Here is a 19844-nt window from a genome sequence, read left to right as displayed (position 1 = left end):
GTCTGGTCAGTCTGGTCAGTCTGGTAGGTCTGATCAGTCTGGCACTGGTCGGTCTGGTCAGTCTGGCACTGGTCAGTCTGGTCGGTCTGGCACTGGTCGATCTGGTACTGGTCGGTCTGGTCGGTCTGCAACTGGTCGGTCTGGCACTAGTCAGTCTGGTCAGTCTGGTCAGTCTGGCACTGCTTGGTCTGGCACTGCTCGGTCTGGTCGGCCTAGCACTGTACGGCCTGGTCAGTCTGGACGGTCTGGTACTGGTCGAACTGGTTAGTCTGGTACTGGTCGGTCTGGTCGGTCTGGCACTGGTCGGTCTGGCACTGGTCAGTCCGGTCGCTCTGGTCAATTTGGTCGGTCTGGCATTGTTCGGTCTGATCGGTCTGGCACTGGTCGATCTGGTTGGTCTGGTCAGACTGGTTGGTCTTGTCGGTCTGGTCAGTCTGGTCGGACTGATCGATCTGGCACTGGTCGGTCTGATCTGTCTGGTCTGTCTGCTCGGTCTGGTCCATCTGGTCCGTCTAGTACTGGGCGGTCAGGTCGGTCTGGCACAGGTCGGTCTGTTCGGTCTAGCACTGGTTGGTCTGGTTGGTCTGGTAAGTCTGGTCGGTCAGGTCGGTGTGGCACTGGTCGGTCTGGTCGGTCTGTTTGGTCTGGAACAGGTGTGTCTGGCACTGGTCGGTCTAGAACTGTTCGGTCTGGTCGGTCTGGCACTGGTCGGTCTAGTTGGTCTGGCACTGGTCGGTCTGATCGGTCTGGCACTGGTCGGTCTGGTCGGTCAAGTCGGTCTGCTCAATCTGGCACTGCACGGTCTGGCTCTGGTCGGTCTGGCACTGGTCGGTCTGGCACTGGTCGGCCTGATCAGTCTGGTCGGTCTGGCACTGCTCCGTCTGGTCGGTCTGGTCAGTCTGGTCGGTCTGGTCAGTCTGGCACTGGTCGGTCTGGTCAGTCTGGTCGGTCTGGTCGGTCTGGCACTGATTGGTCTGGTAATGGTCGGTCTGGTCGATCTGGTACTGGTCGGTCTGGTTGGTCTGGTACTGGTCGGTCTGGCACTGGTCAGTCTGGTCAGTCTGGCACTGGTCGGTCTGATCGGTCTGTCACTGGTCGATCTAGTTGGTCTGGTCGGACTGGTGGGTCTGGTCGGTCTGGTCAGTCTGGTCGGACTGATCGATCTGGCACTGGTTGGTCCGGTTGGTTTGGTTGGTCTGGCACTGGTCGGTCTGGTTGGTCTGGTAGGATTGGCACTGGTCGGTCCGGTTGCTCTGGTCAGTCTGGCATTGGACGGTCTGGCACTGGTCGGTCTGGTCAGTCTGGTCGCTCTGGTCGGTCTGGCACTGGTCGGTCTGGTCAGTCCGGCACTGGTCGGTCTGGTCGGTCAAGTCGGTCTGGTCAGTCTGGCACTGGACGGTCTGGCACTGGACGGTCTGGCTCTGGTCGGTCTGGCTCTGGTCGGTCTGGCTCTGGTCGGTCTGGCACTGTTCGGTCTGATCGGTCTGGTCGGTCTGGCACTGCTCCGTCTGGTCGGTGTGGCATTGGTCGGTCTGGTCAGTCTGGCACTGGTCAGTCTGGTCAGTTTGGTCGGTCTGGTCAGTCTGGCACTGATTGGTCTGGTAATGGGCGGTCTGGTCGATTTGGTACTGGTCGGTCTGGTCAGTCTGGCACTGGTCGATCTGGTTGATCTGGTCAGTCTGGCATTGGTCGGTCTGGTCGGTCTGCCACTAGTCGGTCTGGTTGGTCTGATTGGTCTGGCACTGTTTGGTCTGGTCGGACTGGTGTATCTGGTCGGTCTGGCACTAGTCGGGCTGGTCGGTCTGATTGGTCTGGCACTGGTGGGTCTGGTTGGTCTGGCACTGGTCAGTCTAGTCAGTCTGGCACTGGTCGGTCTGATCGGTCTGGCAGTGGCCGATCTGGTTGGTCTGGTCGGACTGGTTGGTCTGGTCAGTCTGGTCGGACTGATCGATCTGGCACTGGTCGATTTGGTCAGTCTGGTCGGTCTGGCACTGATTGGTCTGGTAATGGTCGGTCTGGTCGATCTGGTACTGGTCGTTCTGGTCAGTCTGGCACTGGTCAGTCTGGTTGATCTGGTCAGTCCGTCATTGGTCGGTCTGGTCGGTCTGGCACGAGTCGGTCTGGTTGGTCTGGTCGGTCTCGCACCGGTTGGTCTGGTCAGACTGGTTGGTCTGGTCGGTATGGCATTGGTCGGTCTGTTCGGTCTGGCACTAGTCGGGCTGGTCGGTCTGTTTGGTATGGTCGGTCTGGTTGGTCTGGTACTGGTCGGTCTGGCACTGGTCAGTCTGGTCAGTCTGGCACTGGTCGGTCTGATCGGTCTGGCACTGGTCGATCTAGTTGGTCTGGTCGGACTGGTGGGTCTGGTCAGTCTGGTCAGTCTGGTCGGACTGATCGATCTGGCACTGGTCGGTCCGGTCGGTTTGGTTGGTCTGGCACTGGTCGGTCTGGTTGGTCTGGTAGGATTGGCACTGGTCGGGCTGGCACTGGTCGGTCTGGCACTGGTCGGTCTGGTCGGTTGGCACTAGTCAGTCTGGTCGGGCTGTTCGGTCTGGCACTGGTCAGTCTGGTCAGTCTGTTTGGTCTTGTCAGTCTGGCACTGGTCGATCTGGCACTGGTCGGTCTGGCACTGGTTGATATGGTCGGTCTGGCACTTGTCGGTCTGGTCGGTACGGTTGCTCTGGTCAGTCTGGCATTGGACGGTCTGGCACTGGTCGGTCTGGTCAGTCTGATCGCTCTGGTCGGTCTGGCACTGGTCGGTCTGGTCAGTCTGGACGGTCTGGTTCTGGTCATTCTGGTCGGTCTGGCACTGGTCGGTCTGGTCGGTCTGGCACTGGTCGGTCTGGTTGGTCTGGTTGGTCTGGCACTGGTCGGTCTGGGCGGTCTGGCACTGGTCGGTCTGGCACTGCTCGGTCTGGCACTAGTCAGTCTGGTCGGTCTGGCACTGGTCGGTCTGGTTGGTCTGGTTGGTCTGGCACTGGTCGGTCTGGTCGGTCTGGTAAGTCTGGCACTGGTCAGTCTGGTCGGTCTGGCACTGGTCGGTCTGGGCGGTCTGGCACTGGTCAGTCTGGTCGGTCCGGCACTGGTCAGTCTGATCGGTCTTGCACTAGTCGATCTGGTCGGTCTGGTCGTTCTGGTTGGTCTGGTCAGTCTGGTCGGACTGATCGGTCTGGTGCTGGGCGGTCTGGCACTGCTCGGTCTGGCACTGGTCGGTCTGGGCGGCCTGGTCAGTTTGGTCGATCTGACACTGGTTGGTCTGTTCGGTCTGGCACTGGTCGCTCTGGCACTGGTCGGTCTGGTTGGTCTGGCACTGGTCGGTCTGGGTGGTCTGGCACTGGTCGGTCTGCCACTGGTCGGTCTGGCACTGCTCAGTCTGATCGGTCTGGCACTAGTCAGTCTGGTCGGTCTGGCACTGGCCGGTCTGGTTGGTCTGGCACTGGACGGTCTGGTCGGTCTGGCACTGGTCGGTCTGGCACTGGTCGGTCTGGTCGGTCTGACACTGGTCAGTCTGGTCGGTCTGGCACTGGTCGGTCTGGTCGGTCTGGCACTGGTCAGTCTGGTCGGTCCGGCACTGGTCGGTCTGATCGGTCTTGCACTGGTCGATCTGATCGGTCTGGTCGTTCTGGTTGGTGTGGTCGGTCTGGCACTGGCCTGCCTGGTCAGTCTGGTCTGTCTGGTCAGTCTGGTAGGTCTGATCGGTCTGGTCGGTATCGTACTGGTCAGTCTTGTCGGACTGGCACTGGTCGGTCTGGTACTAGTCGGTCTGGTTAGTCTGGTCGGTCTGGCACTGCTCGGTCTGGCACTGCTCGGTCTGGTCGGCCTGGCACTGGTCGGTCTGGCACTGGTCGGTCTGGTCGGTCTGGTAAGTCTGGCACTGGTCAGTCTGGTCGGTCTGGCACTGGTCGGTCTGGGCGGTCTGGCACTGGTCAGTCTGGTCGGTCCGGCACTGGTCAGTCTGATCGGTCTTGCACTAGTCGATCTGGTCGGTCTGGTCGTTCTGGTTGGTCTGGTCAGTCTGGTCGGACTGATCGGTCTGGTGCTGGGCGGTCTGGCACTGCTCGGTCTGGCACTGGTCGGTCTGGGCGGCCTGGTCAGTTTGGTCGATCTGACACTGGTTGGTCTGTTCGGTCTGGCACTGGTCGCTCTGGCACTGGTCGGTCTGGTTGGTCTGGCACTGGTCGGTCTGGGTGGTCTGGTTGGTCTGGCACTGGTCGGTCTGGTCGGTCTGGTAAGTCTGGCACTGGTCAGTCTGGTCGGTCTGGCACTGGTCGGTCTGGGCGGTCTGGCACTGGTCAGTCTGGTCGGTCCGGCACTGGTCAGTCTGATCGGTCTTGCACTAGTCGATCTGGTCGGTCTGGTCGTTCTGGTTGGTCTGGTCAGTCTGGTCGGACTGATCGGTCTGGTGCTGGGCGGTCTGGCACTGCTCGGTCTGGCACTGGTCGGTCTGGGCGGCCTGGTCAGTTTGGTCGATCTGACACTGGTTGGTCTGTTCGGTCTGGCACTGGTCGCTCTGGCACTGGTCGGTCTGGTTGGTCTGGCACTGGTCGGTCTGGGTGGTCTGGCACTGGTCGGTCTGCCACTGGTCGGTCTGGCACTGCTCAGTCTGATCGGTCTGGCACTAGTCAGTCTGGTCGGTCTGGCACTGGCCGGTCTGGTTGGTCTGGCACTGGACGGTCTGGTCGGTCTGGCACTGGTCGGTCTGGCACTGGTCGGTCTGGTCGGTCTGACACTGGTCAGTCTGGTCGGTCTGGCACTGGTCGGTCTGGTCGGTCTGGCACTGGTCAGTCTGGTCGGTCCGGCACTGGTCGGTCTGATCGGTCTTGCACTGGTCGATCTGATCGGTCTGGTCGTTCTGGTTGGTGTGGTCGGTCTGGCACTGGCCTGCCTGGTCAGTCTGGTCTGTCTGGTCAGTCTGGTAGGTCTGATCGGTCTGGTCGGTATCGTACTGGTCAGTCTTGTCGGACTGGCACTGGTCGGTCTGGTACTAGTCGGTCTGGTTAGTCTGGTCGGTCTGGCACTGCTCGGTCTGGCACTGCTCGGTCTGGTCGGCCTGGCACTGGTCGGTCTGGCACTGGTCGGTCTGGTCGGTCTGGTAAGTCTGGCACTGGTCAGTCTGGTCGGTCTGGCACTGGTCGGTCTGGGCGGTCTGGCACTGGTCAGTCTGGTCGGTCCGGCACTGGTCAGTCTGATCGGTCTTGCACTAGTCGATCTGGTCGGTCTGGTCGTTCTGGTTGGTCTGGTCAGTCTGGTCGGACTGATCGGTCTGGTGCTGGGCGGTCTGGCACTGCTCGGTCTGGCACTGGTCGGTCTGGGCGGCCTGGTCAGTTTGGTCGATCTGACACTGGTTGGTCTGTTCGGTCTGGCACTGGTCGCTCTGGCACTGGTCGGTCTGGTTGGTCTGGCACTGGTCGGTCTGGGTGGTCTGGCACTGGTCGGTCTGCCACTGGTCGGTCTGGCACTGCTCAGTCTGATCGGTCTGGCACTAGTCAGTCTGGTCGGTCTAGCACTGGCCGGTCTGGTTGGTCTGGCACTGGACGGTCTGGTCGGTCTGGCACTGGTCGGTCTGGCACTGGTCGGTCTGGTCGGTCTGACACTGGTCAGTCTGGTCGGTCTGGCACTGGTCGGTCTGGTCGGTCTGGCACTGGTCAGTCTGGTCGGTCCGGCACTGGTCGGTCTGATCGGTCTTGCACTGGTCGATCTGATCGGTCTGGTCGTTCTGGTTGGTGTGGTCGGTCTGGCACTGGCCTGCCTGGTCAGTCTGGTCTGTCTGGTCAGTCTGGTAGGTCTGATCGGTCTGGTCGGTATCGTACTGGTCAGTCTTGTCGGACTGGCACTGGTCGGTCTGGTACGAGTCGGTCTGATTAGTCTGGTCGGTCTGGCACTGCTCGGTCTGGCACTGCTCGGTCTGGTCGGCCTGGCACTGGTCGGTCTGGCACTGGTCGGTCTGGCTCTGGTCAGTCCGGTCGCTCTGATCGCTCTGGTCGGTCTGGCATTGTTCGGTCTGGTTGGTCTGGCACTGGTCGGTCTGGGTGGTCTGGCACTGGTCGGTCTGCCACTGGTCGGTCTGGCACTGCTCGGTCTGGTCGGTCTGGCACTGGTCGGTCTGGTTGGTCTGGTTGGTCTGGCACTGGACGGTCTGGTCGGTCTGGCACTGGTCGGTCTGGCACTAGTCGGTCTGGTTAGTCTGGTCGGTCTGGAACTGCTCGGTCTGGCACTGCTTGGTCTGGTCGGCCTGGCACTGGTCGGTCTGGCACTGGTCGGTCTGGCTCTGGTCAGTCCGGTCGCTCTGATCGCTCTGGTCGGTCTGGCATTGTTCGGTCTGGTTGGTCTGGTTGGTCTGGCACTGGTCGGTCTGGTCGGTCTGGCACTGGTCAGTCTGGTCGGTCCGACACTGGTAGGTCTGATCGGTCTTGCACTGGTCGATCTGGTCGGTCTGGTCGTTCTGGTTGGTCTGGTCGGTATGGTCAGTCTGGTCAGTCTGGTCGGACTGATCGGTCTGGTGCTGGGCGGTCTGGCACTGCTCGGTCTGGCACTGGTCGGCCTGGTCAGTCTGGACGGTCTGGTTCTGATCGGTCTGGTCAGTCTGGCACTGGTCGGTCTGGTCGGTCTGGCACTGGTCAGTCTGGTTGGTCTGGCACTGGTCGGTCTGGGCGGTCTGGCACTGGTCGGTCTGGCACTGCTCGGTCTGGCACTAGTCAATCTGTTCGGTCTGGCACTGGTCGGTCTGGTTGGTCTATTTGGTCTGGCACTGGTCGGTCTGGTCGGTCTGGCACTGGTCGGTCTGGCACTGGTCGGTCTGGTAAGTCTGGCACTGGTCAGTCTGGTCGGTCTGGCACTAGTCGGTCTGGTCGGTCTGGCACTGGTCAGTCTGGTCGGTCCGGCACTGGTCAGTCTGATCGGTCTTGCACTGGTCGATCTGGTCGGTCTGGTCGTTCTGGTTGGTCTGGTCAGTCTGGTCGGACTAATCGGTCTGGTGCTGGGCGGTCTGGCACTGCTCGGTCTGGCACTGGTCGGTCTGGGCGGCCTGGTCAGTTTGGTCGATCTAACACTGGTTGGTCTGTTCGGTCTGGCACTGGTCGCTCTGGCACTGGTCGGTCTGGTTGGTCTGGCACTGGTCGGTCTGGGTGGTCTGGCACTGGTCGGTCTGCCACTGGTCGGTCTGGCACTGCTCAGTCTGGTCGGTCTGGCACTAGTCAGTCTGGTCGGTCTGGCACTGGTCGGTCTGGTTGGTCTGGCACTGAACGGTCTGGTCGGTCTGGCACTGGTCGGTCTGGCACTGGTCGGTCTGGTCGGTCTGACACTGGTCAGTCTGGTCGGTCTGGCACTGGTCGGTCTGGTCGGTCTGGCACTGGTCAGTCTGGTCGGTCTGGCACTGGTCGGTCTGATCGGTCTTGCACTGGTCGATCTGGTCGGTCTGGTCGTTCTGGTTGGTCTGGTCGGTCTGGCATTGGACGGTCTAGCACTGGTCGGTCTCGCACTGGATGGTCTGGTCAGCCTGGTCGGTCTCGCACTTGTCGGTCTGGTCGGTTTGGTCAGTCTGGCACTGGTCGGTCTGGTGGGTCTGGCACTGGTCAATCTGATCGGTCTGGCACTGGTCGATCTGGCACTGGTCGGTCTGGCACTGGTTGGTCTGGTCGGTCTGGCACTTGTCGGTCTGGTCGGTGCGGTCGGTCTGGTCAGTCTGGTATTGGACGATCTGCACTGGTCGGTCTCGCACTGGATGGTCTGGTCAGTCTGTTCGGTCTTGCACTTGTCGGTCTAGTCGGTTTGGTCGGTCTGGCACTGGTCGGTCTGGTGGGTTTGGCACTGGTCAATCTGATCGATCTGGCACTGGTCGGTCTGGTCGGTCTGGCACTGGTCGGTCTGATCGGTCTGGCACTGGTCGGTCTGGTCGGTCTAGTAATTCTGGTCATTTCGGTTGGTCTGGCACTGGCCTGTCTGGTCGGTCTGGTCCGTCTGGTCAGTCTGGTAGGTCTGATCGGTCTGGTCGGTATCGTACTGGTCAGTCTGGTCGGTCTGGCACTGGTCGGTCTGGTACTAGTCGGTCTGGTTAGTCTGGTCGGTCTGGCACTGCTCGGTCTGGCACTGCTCGGTCTGGTCGGCCTGGCACTGGTCGGTCTGGCACTGGTCGGTCTGGCTCTGGTCAGTCCGGTCGCTCTGATCGCTCTGGTCGGTCTGGCATTGTTCGGTCTGGTTGATCTGGTTGGTCTGGCACTGGTCGGTCTGGTCGGTCTGGAACTGGTCAGTCTGGTCGGTCCGGCACTGGTCGGTCTGATCGGTCTTGCACTGGTCGATCTGGTCGGTCTGGTCGTTCTGGTTGGTCTGGTCGGTATGGTCAGTCTGGTCAGTCTGGTCGGACTGATCGGTCTGGTGCTGGGCGGTCTGGCACTGCTCGGTCTGGCACTGGTCGGCCTGGTCAGTCTGGACGGTCTGGTTCTGGTCGGTCTGGTCGGTCTGGCACTAGTCGGTCTGGTCGGTCTGGCACTGGTCGGTCTGGTTGGTCTGGTCGGTCTGGCACAGGTCGGTCTGGGCGGTCTGGCACTGGTCGGTCTGGCACTGCTCGGTCTGGTCGGTCTGGCACTAGTCAGTCTGGTCGGTCTGGCACTGGTCGGTCTGGTTGGTCTGGCACTGGTCGGTCTGGTCGGTCTGGCACTGGTCGGTCTGGCACAGGTCGGTCTGGTCAGTCTGGCACTGGTCAGTCTGGTCGGTCTGGCACTGGTCGGTCTGGTCGGTCTGGCACTGGTCAGTCTGGTCGGTCCGGCACTGGTCGGTCTGATCGGTCTTGCACTGGTCGATCTGGTCGGTCTGGTCGTTCTGGTTGGTCTGGTCAGTCTGGTCGGACTGATCGGTCTGGTGCTGGGTGGTCTGGCACTGCTCGGTCTGGCACTGGTCGGTCTGGGCGGCCTGGTCAGTTTGGTCGATCTGACACTGGTTGGTCTGTTCGGTCTGGCACTGGTCGCTCTGGCACTGGTCGGTCTGGTTGGTCTGGCACTGGTCGGTCTGGGTGGTCTGGCACTGGTCGGTCTGCGACTGGTCGGTCTGGCACTGCTCGGTCTGGTCGGTCTGGCACTAGTCAGTCTGGTCGGTCTGGCACTGGTCGGTCTGGTTGGTCTGGTTGGTCTGGCACTGGACGGTCTGGTCGGTCTGGCACTGGTCGGTCTGGTCGGTCTGGCACTGGTCAGTCTGGTCGGTCTTGCACTGGTCGATCTGGTCGGTCTGGTCGTTCTGGTTGGTCTGGTCGGTCTGGCACTGGCCTGTCTGGTCAGTCTGGTCCGTCTGGTCAGTCTGGTAGGTCTGATCGGTCTGGTCGGTATCGTACTGGTCAGTCTTGTCGGTCTGGCACTGGTCGGTCTGTTACTAGTCGGTCTGGTTAGTCTGGTCGGTCTGGCACTGCTCGGTCTGGCACTGGTCGGTCTGGGCGGCCTGGACAGTTTGGTCGATCTGACACTGGTTGGTCTGTTCGGTCTGGCACTGGTCGCTCTGGCACTGGTCGGTCTGGTTGGTCTGGTTGGTCTGGCACTGGTCGGTCTGGGTGGTCTGGCACTGGTCGGTCTGCGACTGGTCGGTCTGGCACTGCTCGGTCTGGTCGGTCTGGCACTAGTCAGTCTGGTCGGTCTGGCACTGGTCGGTCTGGTTGGTCTGGTTGGTCTGGCACTGGACGGTCTGGTCGGTCTGGCACTGGTCGGTCTGGCACTGGTCGGTCTGGTCGGTCTGGCACTGGTCAGTCTGGTCGGTCTGGCACTGGTCGGTCTGGTCGGTCTGGCACTGGTCAGTCTGGTCGGTCCGGCACTGGTCGGTCTGATCGGTCTTGCACTGGTCGATCTGGTCGGTCTGGTCGTTCTGGTTGGTCTGGTCGGTCTGGCACTGGCCTGTCTGGTCAGTCTGGTCCGTCTGGTCAGTCTGGTAGGTCTGATCGGTCTGGTCGGTATCGTACTGGTCAGTCTTGTCGGTCTGGCACTGGTCGGTCTGGTACTAGTCGGTCTGGTTAGTCTGGTCGGTCTGGCACTGCTCGGTCTGGCACTGCTCGGTCTAGTCGGCCTGGCACTGGTCGGCCTGGCACTGGTCGGTCTGGCTCTGGTCAGTCCGGTCGCTCTGATCGCTCTGGTCGGTCTGGCATTGTTCGGTCTGGTTGGTCTGGCACTGGTCGGTCTGGTCGGTCTGGCACTGGCCGGTCTGGTTGGTCTGGCACTGGTCGGTCTGGGTGGTCTGGCACTGGTCGGTCTGCCACTGGTCGGTCTGGCACTGCTCGGTCTGGTCGGTCTGGCACTAGTCAGTCTGGTCTGTCTGGCACTGGTCGGTCTGGTTGGTCTGGTCGGTCTGGCACTGGTCGGTCTGGTCAGTCTGGCACTGGTCAGTCTGGTCGGTCTGGCACTGGTCGGTCTGGTCGGTCTGGCACTGGTCAGTCTGGTCGGTCCGGCACTGGTCGGTCTGATCGGTCTTGCACTGGTCGATCTGGTCGGTCTGGTCGTTCTGGTTGGTCTGGTCGGTCTGGTCAGTCTGGTCAGTCTGGTCGGACTGATCGGTCTGGTGCTGGGCGGTCTGGCACTGCTCGGTCTGGCACTGCTCGGTCGGGTCGGCCTGGTCAGTTTGGTCGATCTGACACTGGTTGGTCTGTTCGGTCTGGCACTGGTCGCTCTGGCACTGGTCGGTCTGGTCAGTCTGGTCGGTCTGGTACTGGTCGGTCTGGACGGTCTGGCACTGGTCGATCTGGTCGGTCTGGTTGGTCTGGTTGATATGGCACTTGTCAGTCTCGTCGGTCTGGTCGGTCAGGCACTGGTCAGTCTGGTCGGTCTGATCGGTTTGGTCAGTCTGGCACTGGTCGATCTGGCACTGGTCGGTCTGGCACTGGTTGGTCTGGTCGGTCTGGCACTTGTCGGTCCGGTCGGTCTGGTCAGTCTGGCATTGGACGGTCTAGCACTGGTCGGTCTCGTACTGGATGGTCTGGTCAGTCTGGTCGGTCTCGCACTTGTCGGTCTGGTCGGTTTGGTCGGTCTGGCACTGGTCGGTCTGGTGGGTCTGGCACTGGTCAATCTGATCGGTCTGGCACTGGTCAATCTGGCACTGGTCGGTCTGGCACTGGTTGGTCTGGTCGGTCTGGCACTTGTCGGTCTGGTCGGTGCGGTCGGTCTGGTCAGTCTGGTATTGGACGATCTGGCACTGGTCGGTCTCGCACTGGATGGTCTGGTCAGTCTGGTCGGTCTGGCACTTGTCGGTCTGGTCGGTGCGGTCGGTCTGGTCAGTCTGGTATTGGACGATCTGGCACTGGTCGGTCTCGCACTGGATGGTCTGGTCAGTCTGGTCGGTCTGGCATTTGTCGGTCTGGTCGGTGCGGTCGGTCTGGTCAGTCTGGTATTGGACGATCTGGCACTGGTCGGTCTCGCACTGGATGGTCTGGTCAGTCTGGTCGGTCTGGCACTTGTCGGTCTGGTCGGTGCGGTCGGTCTGGTCAGTCTGGTATTGGACGATCTGGCACTGGTCGGTCTCGCACTGGATGGTCTGGTCAGTCTGGTCGGTCTGGCACTTGTCGGTCTGGTCGGTGCGGTCGGTCTGGTCAGTCTGGTATTGGACGGTCTGGCACTGGTCGGTCTCGCACTGGATGGTCTGGTCAGTCTGGTCGGTCTCGCACTTGTCGGTCTGGTCGGTTTGGTCGGTCTGGCACTGGTCGGTCTGGTGGGTCTGGCACTGGTCAATCTGATCGGTCTGGCACTGGTCGGTCTGGTCGGTCTGGCACTGGTCGGTCTGGTCGGTCTGGCACTGGTCGGTCTGGTCGGTCTAGTAATTCTGGTCATTTCGGTTGGTCTGGCACTGACCTGTCTGGTCGGTCTGGTCCGTCTGGTCAGTCTGGTAGGTCTGATCTGTCTGGTCGGTATCGTACTGGTCAGTCTGGTCGGTCTGGCACTGGTCGGTCTGGTACTAGTCGGTCTGGTTAGTCTGGTCGGTCTGGCACTGCTCGGTCTGGTCGGCCTGGCACTGGTCGGTCATGCACTGGTCGGTCTGGCTCTGGTCAGTCCGGTCGCTCTGATCGCTCTGGTCGGTCTGGCATTGTTCGGTCTGGTTGGTCTGGCACTGGTCGGTCTGGCACTGGTCAGTCTGGTCGGTCCGGCACTGGTCGGTCTGATCGGTCTTGCACTGGTCGATCTGGTCGGTCTGGTCGTTCTGCTTGGTCTGGTCGGTATGGTCAGTCTGGTCGGACTGACGGTCTGGTGCTGGGCGGTCTGGCACTGCTCGGTCTGGTCAGTCTGGACGGTCTGGTTCTGGTCGGTCTGGTCGGTCTGGCACTAGTCGGTCTGGTCGGTCTGGCACTGGTCGGTCTGCGACTGGTCGGTCTGGCACAGGTCGGTCTGGTCGGTCTGGCACTAGTCAGTCTGGTCGGTCTGGCACTGGTCAGTCTGGTCGGTGCGGCACTGGTCGGTCTGATCGGTCTTGCACTGGTCGATCTGGTCGGTCTGGTCGTTCTGGTTGGTCTGGTCAGTCTGGTCGGACTGATCGGTCTGGTGCTGGGCGGTCTGGCACTGCTCGGTCTGGCACTGGTCGGTCTGGGCGGCCTGGTCAGTTTGGTCGATCTGACACTGGTTGGTCTGTTCGGTCTGGCACTGGTCGCTCTGGCACTGGTCGGTCTGGTTGGTCTGGCACTGGTCGGTCTGGGTGGTCTGGCACTGGTCGGTCTGCGACTGGTCGGTCTGGCACTGCTCGGTCTGGTCGGTCTGGCACTAGTCAGTCTGGTCGGTCTGGCACTGGTCGGTCTGGTTGGTCTGGTTGGTCTGGCACTGGACGGTCTGGTCGGTCTGGCACTGGTCGGTCTGGTCGGTCTGGCACTGGTCAGTCTGGTCGGTCCGGCACTGGTCGGTCTGATCGGTCTTGCACTGGTCGATCTGGTCGGTCTGGTCGTTCTGGTTGGTCTGGTCGGTCTGGCACTGGCCTGTCTGGTCAGTCTGGTCCGTCTGGTCAGTCTGGTAAGTCTGATCGGTCTGGTCGGTATCGTACTGGTCAGTCTTGTCGGTCTGGCACTGGTCGGTCTGGTACTAGTCGGTCTGGTTAGTCTGGTCGGTCTGGCACTGCTCGGTCTGGCACTGGTCGGTCTGGGCGGCCTGGACAGTTTGGTCGATCTGACACTGGTTGGTCTGTTCGGTCTGGCACTGGCCGCTCTGGCACTGGTCGGGCTGGTTGGTCTGGTTGGTCTGGCACTGGTCGGTCTGGTCGGTCTGGCACTGGTCAGTCTGGTCGGTCCGGCACTGGTCGGTCTGATCGGTCTTGCACTGGTCGATCTGGTCGGTCTGGTCGTTCTGCTTGGTCTGGTCGGTATGGTCAGTCTGGTCAGTCTGGTCGGACTGATCGGTCTGGTGCTGGGCGGTCTGGCACTGCTCGGTCTGGTCAGTCTGGACGGTCTGGTTCTGGTCGGTCTGGTCGGTCTGGCACTAGTCGGTCTGGTCGGTCTGGCACTGGTCGGTCTGCGACTGGTCGGTCTGGCACAGGTCGGTCTGGTCGGTCTGGCACTAGTCAGTCTGGTCGGTCTGGCACTGGTCAGTCTGGTCGGTGCGGCACTGGTCGGTCTGATCGGTCTTGCACTGGTCGATCTGGTCGGTCTGGTCGTTCTGGTTGGTCTGGTCAGTCTGGTCGGACTGATCGGTCTGGTGCTGGGCGGTCTGGCACTGCTCGGTCTGGCACTGGTCGGTCTGGGCGGCCTGGTCAGTTTGGTCGATCTGACACTGGTTGGTCTGTTCGGTCTGGCACTGGTCGCTCTGGCACTGGTCGGTCTGGTTGGTCTGGCACTGGTCGGTCTGGGTGGTCTGGCACTGGTCGGTCTGCGACTGGTCGGTCTGGCACTGCTCGGTCTGGTCGGTCTGGCACTAGTCAGTCTGGTCGGTCTGGCACTGGTCGGTCTGGTTGGTCTGGTTGGTCTGGCACTGGACGGTCTGGTCGGTCTGGCACTGGTCGGTCTGGTCGGTCTGGCACTGGTCAGTCTGGTCGGTCCGGCACTGGTCGGTCTGATCGGTCTTGCACTGGTCGATCTGGTCAGTCTGGTCGTTCTGGTTGGTCTGGTCGGTCTGGCACTGGCCTGTCTGGTCAGTCTGGTCCGTCTGGTCAGTCTGGTAGGTCTGATCGGTCTGGTCGGTATCGTACTGGTCAGTCTTGTCGGTCTGGCACTGGTCGGTCTGGTACTAGTCAGTCTGGTTAGTCTGGTCGGTCTGGCACTGCTCGGTCTGGCACTGGTCGGTCTGGGCGGCCTGGACAGTTTGGTCGATCTGACACTGGTTGGTCTGTTCGGTCTGGCACTGGCCGCTCTGGCACTGGTCGGGCTGGTTGGTCTGGTTGGTCTGGCACTGGTCGGTCTGGGTGGTCTGGCACTGGTCGGTCTGCGACTGGTCGGTCTGGCACTGCTCGGTCTGGTCGGTCTGGCACTAGTCAGTCTGGTCGGTCTGGCACTGGTCGGTCTGGTTGGTCTGGTTGGTCTGGCACTGGACGGTCTGGTCGGTCTGGCACTGGTCGGTCTGGCACTGGTCGGTCTGGTCGGTCTGGCACTGGTCAGTCTGGTCGGTCTGGCACTGGTCGGTCTGGTCGGTCTGGCACTGGTCAGTCTGGTCGGTCCGGCACTGGTCGGTCTGATCGGTCTTGCACTGGTCGATCTGGTCGGTCTGGTCGTTCTGGTTGGTCTGGTCGGTCTGGCACTGGCCTGTCTGGTCAGTCTGGTCCGTCTGGTCAGTCTGGTAGGTCTGATCGGTCTGGTCGGTATCGTACTGGTCAGTCTTGTCAGTCTGGCACTGGTCGGTCTGGTACTAGTCGGTCTGGTTAGTCTGGTCGGTCTGGCACTGCTCGGTCTGGCACTGCTCGGTCTAGTCGGCCTGGCACTGGTCGGCCTGGCACTGGTCGGTCTGGCTCTGGTCAATCCGGTCGCTCTGATCGCTCTGGTCAGTCTGGCATTGTTCGGTCTGGTTGGTCTGGCACTGGTCGGTCTGGTCGGTCTGGCACTGGTCGGTCTGGTTGGTCTGGCACTGGTCGGTCTGGGTGGTCTGGCACTGGTCGGTCTGCCACTGGTCGGTCTGGCACTGCTCAGTCTGGTCGGTCTGGCACTAGTCAGTCTGGTCTGTCTGGCACTGGTCGGTCTGGTTGGTCTGGTTGGTCTGGCACTGGACGGTCTGGTCAGTCTGGCACTGGTCGGTCTGGCACTGGTCGGTCTGGTCAGTCTGGCACTGGTCAGTCTGGTCGGTCTGGCACTGGTCGGTCTGGTCGGTCTGGCACTGGTCAGTCTGGTCGGTCCGGCACTGGTCGGTCTGATCGGTCTTGCACTGGTCGATCTGGTCGGTCTGGTTGGTCTGGTCGGTCTGGTCAGTCTGGTCAGTCTGGTCGGACTGATCGGTCTGGTGCTGGGCGGTCTGGCACTGCTCGGTCTGGCACTGCTCGGTCTGGTCGGCCTGGTCAGTTTGGTCGATCTGACACTGGTTGGTCTGTTCGGTCTGGCACTGGTCGCTCTGGCACTGGTCGGTCTGGTCAGTCTGGTCGGTCTGGTACTGGTCGGTCTGGACGGTCTGGCACTGGTCGATCTGGTCGGTCTGGTTGGTCTGGTTGATATGGCACTTGTCAGTCTCGTCGGTCTGGTCGGTCAGGCACTGGTCAGTCTGGTCGGTCTGATCGGTTTGGTCAGTCTGGCACTGGTCGATCTGGCACTGGTCGGTCTGGCACTGGTTGGTCTGGTCGGTCTGGCACTTGTCGGTCCGGTCGGTCTGGTCAGTCTGGCATTGGACGGTCTAGCACTGGTCGGTCTCGCACTGGATGGTCTGGTCAGTCTGGTCGGTCTCGCACTTGTCGGTCTGGTCGGTTTGGTCGGTCTGGCACTGGTCGGTCTGGTGGGTCTGGCACTGGTCAATCTGATCGGTCTGGCACTGGTCGATCTGGCACTGGTCGGTCTGGCACTGGTTGGTCTGGTCGGTCTGGCACTTGTCGGTCTGGTCGGTGCGGTCGGTCTGGTCAGTCTGGTATTGGACGATCTGGCACTGGTCGGTCTCGCACTGGATGGTCTGGTCAGTCTGGTCGGTCTGGCACTTGTCGGTCTGGTCGGTGCGGTCGGTCTGGTCAGTCTGGTATTGGACGGTCTGGCACTGGTCGGTCTCGCACTGGATGGTCTGGTCAGTCTGGTCGGTCTCGCACTTGTCGGTCTGGTCGGTTTGGTCGGTCTGGCACTGGTCGGTCTGGTGGGTCTGGCACTGGTCAATCTGATCGATCTGGCACTGGTCGGTCTGGTCGGTCTGGCACTGGTCGGTCTGGTCGGTCTGGCACTGGTCGGTCTGGTCGGTCTAGTAATTCTGGTCATTTCGGTTGGTCTGGCACTGGCCTGTCTGGTCGGTCTGGTCCGTCTGGTCAGTCTGGTAGGTCTGATCTGTCTGGTCGGTATCGTACTGGTCAGTCTGGTCGGTCTGGCACTGGTCGGTCTGGTACTAGTCGGTCTGGTTAGTCTGGTCGGTCTGGCACTGCTCGGTCTGGTCGGCCTGGCACTGGTCGGTCATGCACTGGTCGGTCTGGCTCTGGTCAGTCCGGTCGCTCTGATCGCTCTGGTCGGTCTGGCATTGTTCGGTCTGGTTGGTCTGGTTGGTCTGGCACTGGTCGGTCTGGTCGGTCTGGCACTGGTCAGTCTGGTCGGTCCGGCACTGGTCGGTCTGATCGGTCTTGCACTGGTCGATCTGGTCGGTCTGGTCGTTCTGCTTGGTCTGGTCGGTATGGTCAGTCTGGTCAGTCTGGTCGGACTGATCGGTCTGGTGCTGGGCGGTCTGGCACTGCTCGGTCTGGTCAGTCTGGACGGTCTGGTTCTGGTCGGTCTGGTCAGTCTGGCACTAGTCGGTCTGGTCGGTCTGGCACTGGTCGGTCTGGTTGGTCTGGTTGGTCTGGCACAGGTCGGTCTGGGCGGTCTGGCACTGGACGGTCTGGCACTGCTCGGTCTGGTCGGTCTGGCACTAGTCAGTCTGGTCGGTCTGGCACTGGTCGGTCTGGTTGGTCTGGCACTGGTCAGTCTGGTCGGTCTGGCACTGGTCGGTCTGGTCGGTCTGGCACTGGTCAGTTTGGTCGGTCCGGCACTGGTCGGTCTGATCGGTCTTGCACTGGTCGATCTGGTCGGTCTGGTCGTTCTGGTTGGTCTGGTCAGTCTGGTCAGTCTGGTCAGTCTGGTCGGACTAATCGGTCTGGTGCTGGGCGGTCTGGCACTGCTCGGTCTGGCACTGCTCGGTCTGGTCGGCCTGGTCAGTTTGGTCGATCTGACACTGGTTGGTCTGTTCGGTCTGGCACTGGTCGCTCTGGCACTGGTCGGTCTGGTCAGTCTGGTCGGTCTGGTACTGGTTGGACTGGTCAGTCTGGCATTGTCCGGTCTGGACGGTCTGGCACAGGTCGATCTGGTCGGTCTGGTTGGTCTGGTTGATATGGCACTTGTCAGTCTCGTCGGTCTGGTCGGTCAGGCACTGGTCAGTCTGGTCGGTCTGATCGGTTTGGTCAGTCTGGCACTGGTCGATCTGGCACTGGTCGGTCTGACACTGGTTGGTCTGGTCGGTCTGGCACTTGTCGGTCTGGTCGGTGCGGTCGGTCTGGTCAGTCTGGTATTGGACGGTCTGGCACTGGTCGGTCTCGCACTGGATGGTCTGGTCAGTCTGGTCGGTCTCGCACTTGTCGGTCTGGTCAGTTTGGTCGGTCTGGCACTGGTCGGTCTGGTGGGTCTGGCACTGGTCAATCTGATCGATCTGGCACTGGTCGGTCTGGTCGGTCTGGCACTGGTCGGTCTGGTCGGTCTGGCACTGGTCGGTCTGGTCGGTCTAGTAATTCTGGTCATTTCGGTTGGTCTGGCACTGGCCTGTCTGGTCGGTCTGGTCCGTCTGGTCAGTCTGGTAGGTCTGATCTGTCTGGTCGGTATCGTACTGGTCAGTCTGGTCGGTCTGGCACTGGTCGGTCTGGTACTAGTCGGTCTGGTTAGTCTGGTCGGTCTGGCACTGCTCGGTCTGGTCGGCCTGGCACTGGTCGGTCATGCACTGGTCGGTCTGGCTCTGGTCAGTCCGGTCGCTCTGATCGCTCTGGTCGGTCTGGCATTGTTCGGTCTGGTTGGTCTGGTTGGTCTGGCACTGGTCGGTCTGGTCGGTCTGGCACTGGTCAGTCTGGTCGGTCCGGCACTGGTCGGTCTGATCGGTCTTGCACTGGTCGATCTGGTCGGTCTGGTCGTTCTGCTTGGTCTGGTCGGTATGGTCAGTCTGGTCAGTCTGGTCGGACTGATCGGTCTGGTGCTGGGCGGTCTGGCACTGCTCGGTCTGGTCAGTCTGGACGGTCTGGTTCTGGTCGGTCTGGTCGGTCTGGCACTAGTCGGTCTGGTCGGTCTGGCACTGGTCGGTCTGGTTGGTCTGGTTGGTCTGGCACAGGTCGGTCTGGGCGGTCTGACACTGGACGGTCTGGCACTGCTCGGTCTGGTCGGTCTGGCACTAGTCAGTCTGGTCGGTCTGGCACTGGTCGGTCTGGTTGGTCTGGTTGGTCTGGCACTGGTCAGTCTGGTCGGTCTGGCACTGGTCGGTCTGGTCGGTCTGGCACTGGTCAGTTTGGTCGGTCCGGCACTGGTCGGTCTGATCGGTCTTGCACTGGTCGATCTGGTCGGTCTGGTCGTTCTGGTTGGTCTGGTCAGTCTGGTCAGTCTGGTCAGTCTGGTCGGACTGATCGGTCTGGTGCTGGGCGGTCTGGCACTGCTCGGTCTGGCACTGCTCGGTCTGGTCGGCCTGGTCAGTTTGGTCGATCTGACACTGGTTGGTCTGTTCGGTCTGGCACTGGTCGCTCTGGCACTGGTCGGTCTGGTCAGTCTGGTCGGTCTGGTACTGGTCGGACTGGTCAGTCTGGCATTGTCCGGTCTGGACGGTCTGGCACAGGTCGATCTGGTCGGTCTGGTTGGTCTGGTTGATATGGCACTTGTCAGTCTCGTCGGTCTGGTCGGTCAGGCACTGGTCAGTCTGGTCGGTCTGATCGGTTTGGTCAGTCTGGCACTGGTCGATCTGGCACTGGTCGGTCTGACACTGGTTGGTCTGGTCGGTCTGGCACTTGTCGGTCTGGTCGGTGCGGTCGGTCTGGTCAGTCTGGTATTGGACGGTCTGGCACTGGTCGGTCTCGCACTGGATGGTCTGTTCAGTCTGTTCAGTCTCGCACTTGTCGGTCTGGTCGGTTTGGTCGGTCTGGCACTGGTCGGTCTGGTGGGTCTGGCTCTGGTCAATCTGATCGATCTGGCACTGGTCGGTCTGGTCGGTCTGGTCGGTCTAGTAATTCTGGTCATTTCGGTTGGTCTGGCACTGGCCTGTCTGGTCGGTCTGGTCAGTCTGGTAGGTCTGATCGGTCTGGTCGGTATGGTACTGGTCGGTCTGGTCGGTCTGGCACTGGTCGGTCTGGCTCTGGTCAGTCCGGTCGCTCTGATCGCTCTGGTCGGTCTGGCATTGTTCGGTCTGGTTGGTCTGGTTGGTCTGGCACTGGTCGGTCTGGTCGGTCTGGCACTGGTCAGTCTGGTCGATCTGGCACTGGTCGGTCTGGTCGGTCTGGTCGGTCTAGTAATTCTGGTCATTTCGGTTGGTCTGGCACTGGCTTGTCTGGTCAGTCTGGTCAGTCTGGTAGGTCTGATCGGTCTGGTCGGTATGGTACTGGTCAGTCTGGTCGGTCTGGCACTGGTCGGTCTGGTACTAGTCGGTCTGGTTGGCCTGGCACTGGTCGGTCTGGCACTGGTCGGTCTGGCTCTGGTCAGTCCGGTCACTCTGATCGCTCTGGTCGGTCTGGCATTGTTCGGTCTGGTTGGTCTGGTTGGTCTGGCACTGGTCGGTCTGGTCGGTCTGGCACTGGTCAGTCTGGTCGGTCCG

At 61.4% G+C, this 19844-nt stretch overlaps 2 protein-coding genes across 2 annotated transcripts; one reads left to right on the top strand and one right to left on the bottom strand.

The window, feature by feature from the left end:
* The first annotated feature begins 980 nt into the window (after positions 1 to 980).
* Positions 981 to 2525, top strand: LOC139274624 (Na(+)/H(+) antiporter NhaA 2-like). Its single transcript, XM_070891303.1, has one exon. It carries the CDS (start codon positions 981 to 983, stop codon positions 2523 to 2525), a length of 1545 nt encoding a protein of 514 aa, XP_070747404.1.
* Positions 2526 to 6163: 3638 nt separating this feature from the next.
* On the bottom strand, positions 6164 to 16496 carry LOC139274623 (protein starmaker-like). The gene is made up of 4 exons (XM_070891302.1): positions 16479 to 16496; positions 15366 to 15725; positions 11146 to 11664; positions 6164 to 6688 (listed from the first exon to the last, which is right to left on the bottom strand). The coding sequence occupies exons 1-4, from the start codon at positions 16494 to 16496 to the stop codon at positions 6164 to 6166; spliced, it is 1422 nt and encodes a 473-aa protein (XP_070747403.1).
* Between the last annotated feature and the right edge of the window lie 3348 nt (positions 16497 to 19844).

The sequence above is a fragment of the Pristiophorus japonicus genome, chromosome 10 (genome assembly GCF_044704955.1).
Source record: "Pristiophorus japonicus isolate sPriJap1 chromosome 10, sPriJap1.hap1, whole genome shotgun sequence".
In the NCBI taxonomy this organism is placed as follows: Eukaryota; Metazoa; Chordata; class Chondrichthyes; family Pristiophoridae; genus Pristiophorus; species Pristiophorus japonicus.
Note: the sequence above shows the minus strand (reverse complement) of the source record. Positions and strands in the feature narration are given on the sequence as shown.

Bases quoted from the DNA above. Each gene is read 5' to 3' on its own strand.
- LOC139274623 (XM_070891302.1), bottom strand. The intron at 11,665-15,365 runs GCCCAGCACCAG...CAGACCCACCAG, and splicing joins AGACCGAGCAGTGCCAGACC to ACCGACCAGTGCCAGACCGA. The intron at 6,689-11,145 runs GTCCAATACCAG...CAGATTGACTAG, and splicing joins AGACCGACCAGTGCCAGATC to TGCCAGACCGAGCAGTGCCA.
- LOC139274624 (XM_070891303.1), top strand. From the start codon at position 981: ATGGTCGGTCTGGTCGATCTGGTACTGGTCGGTCTGGTTGGTCTGGTA.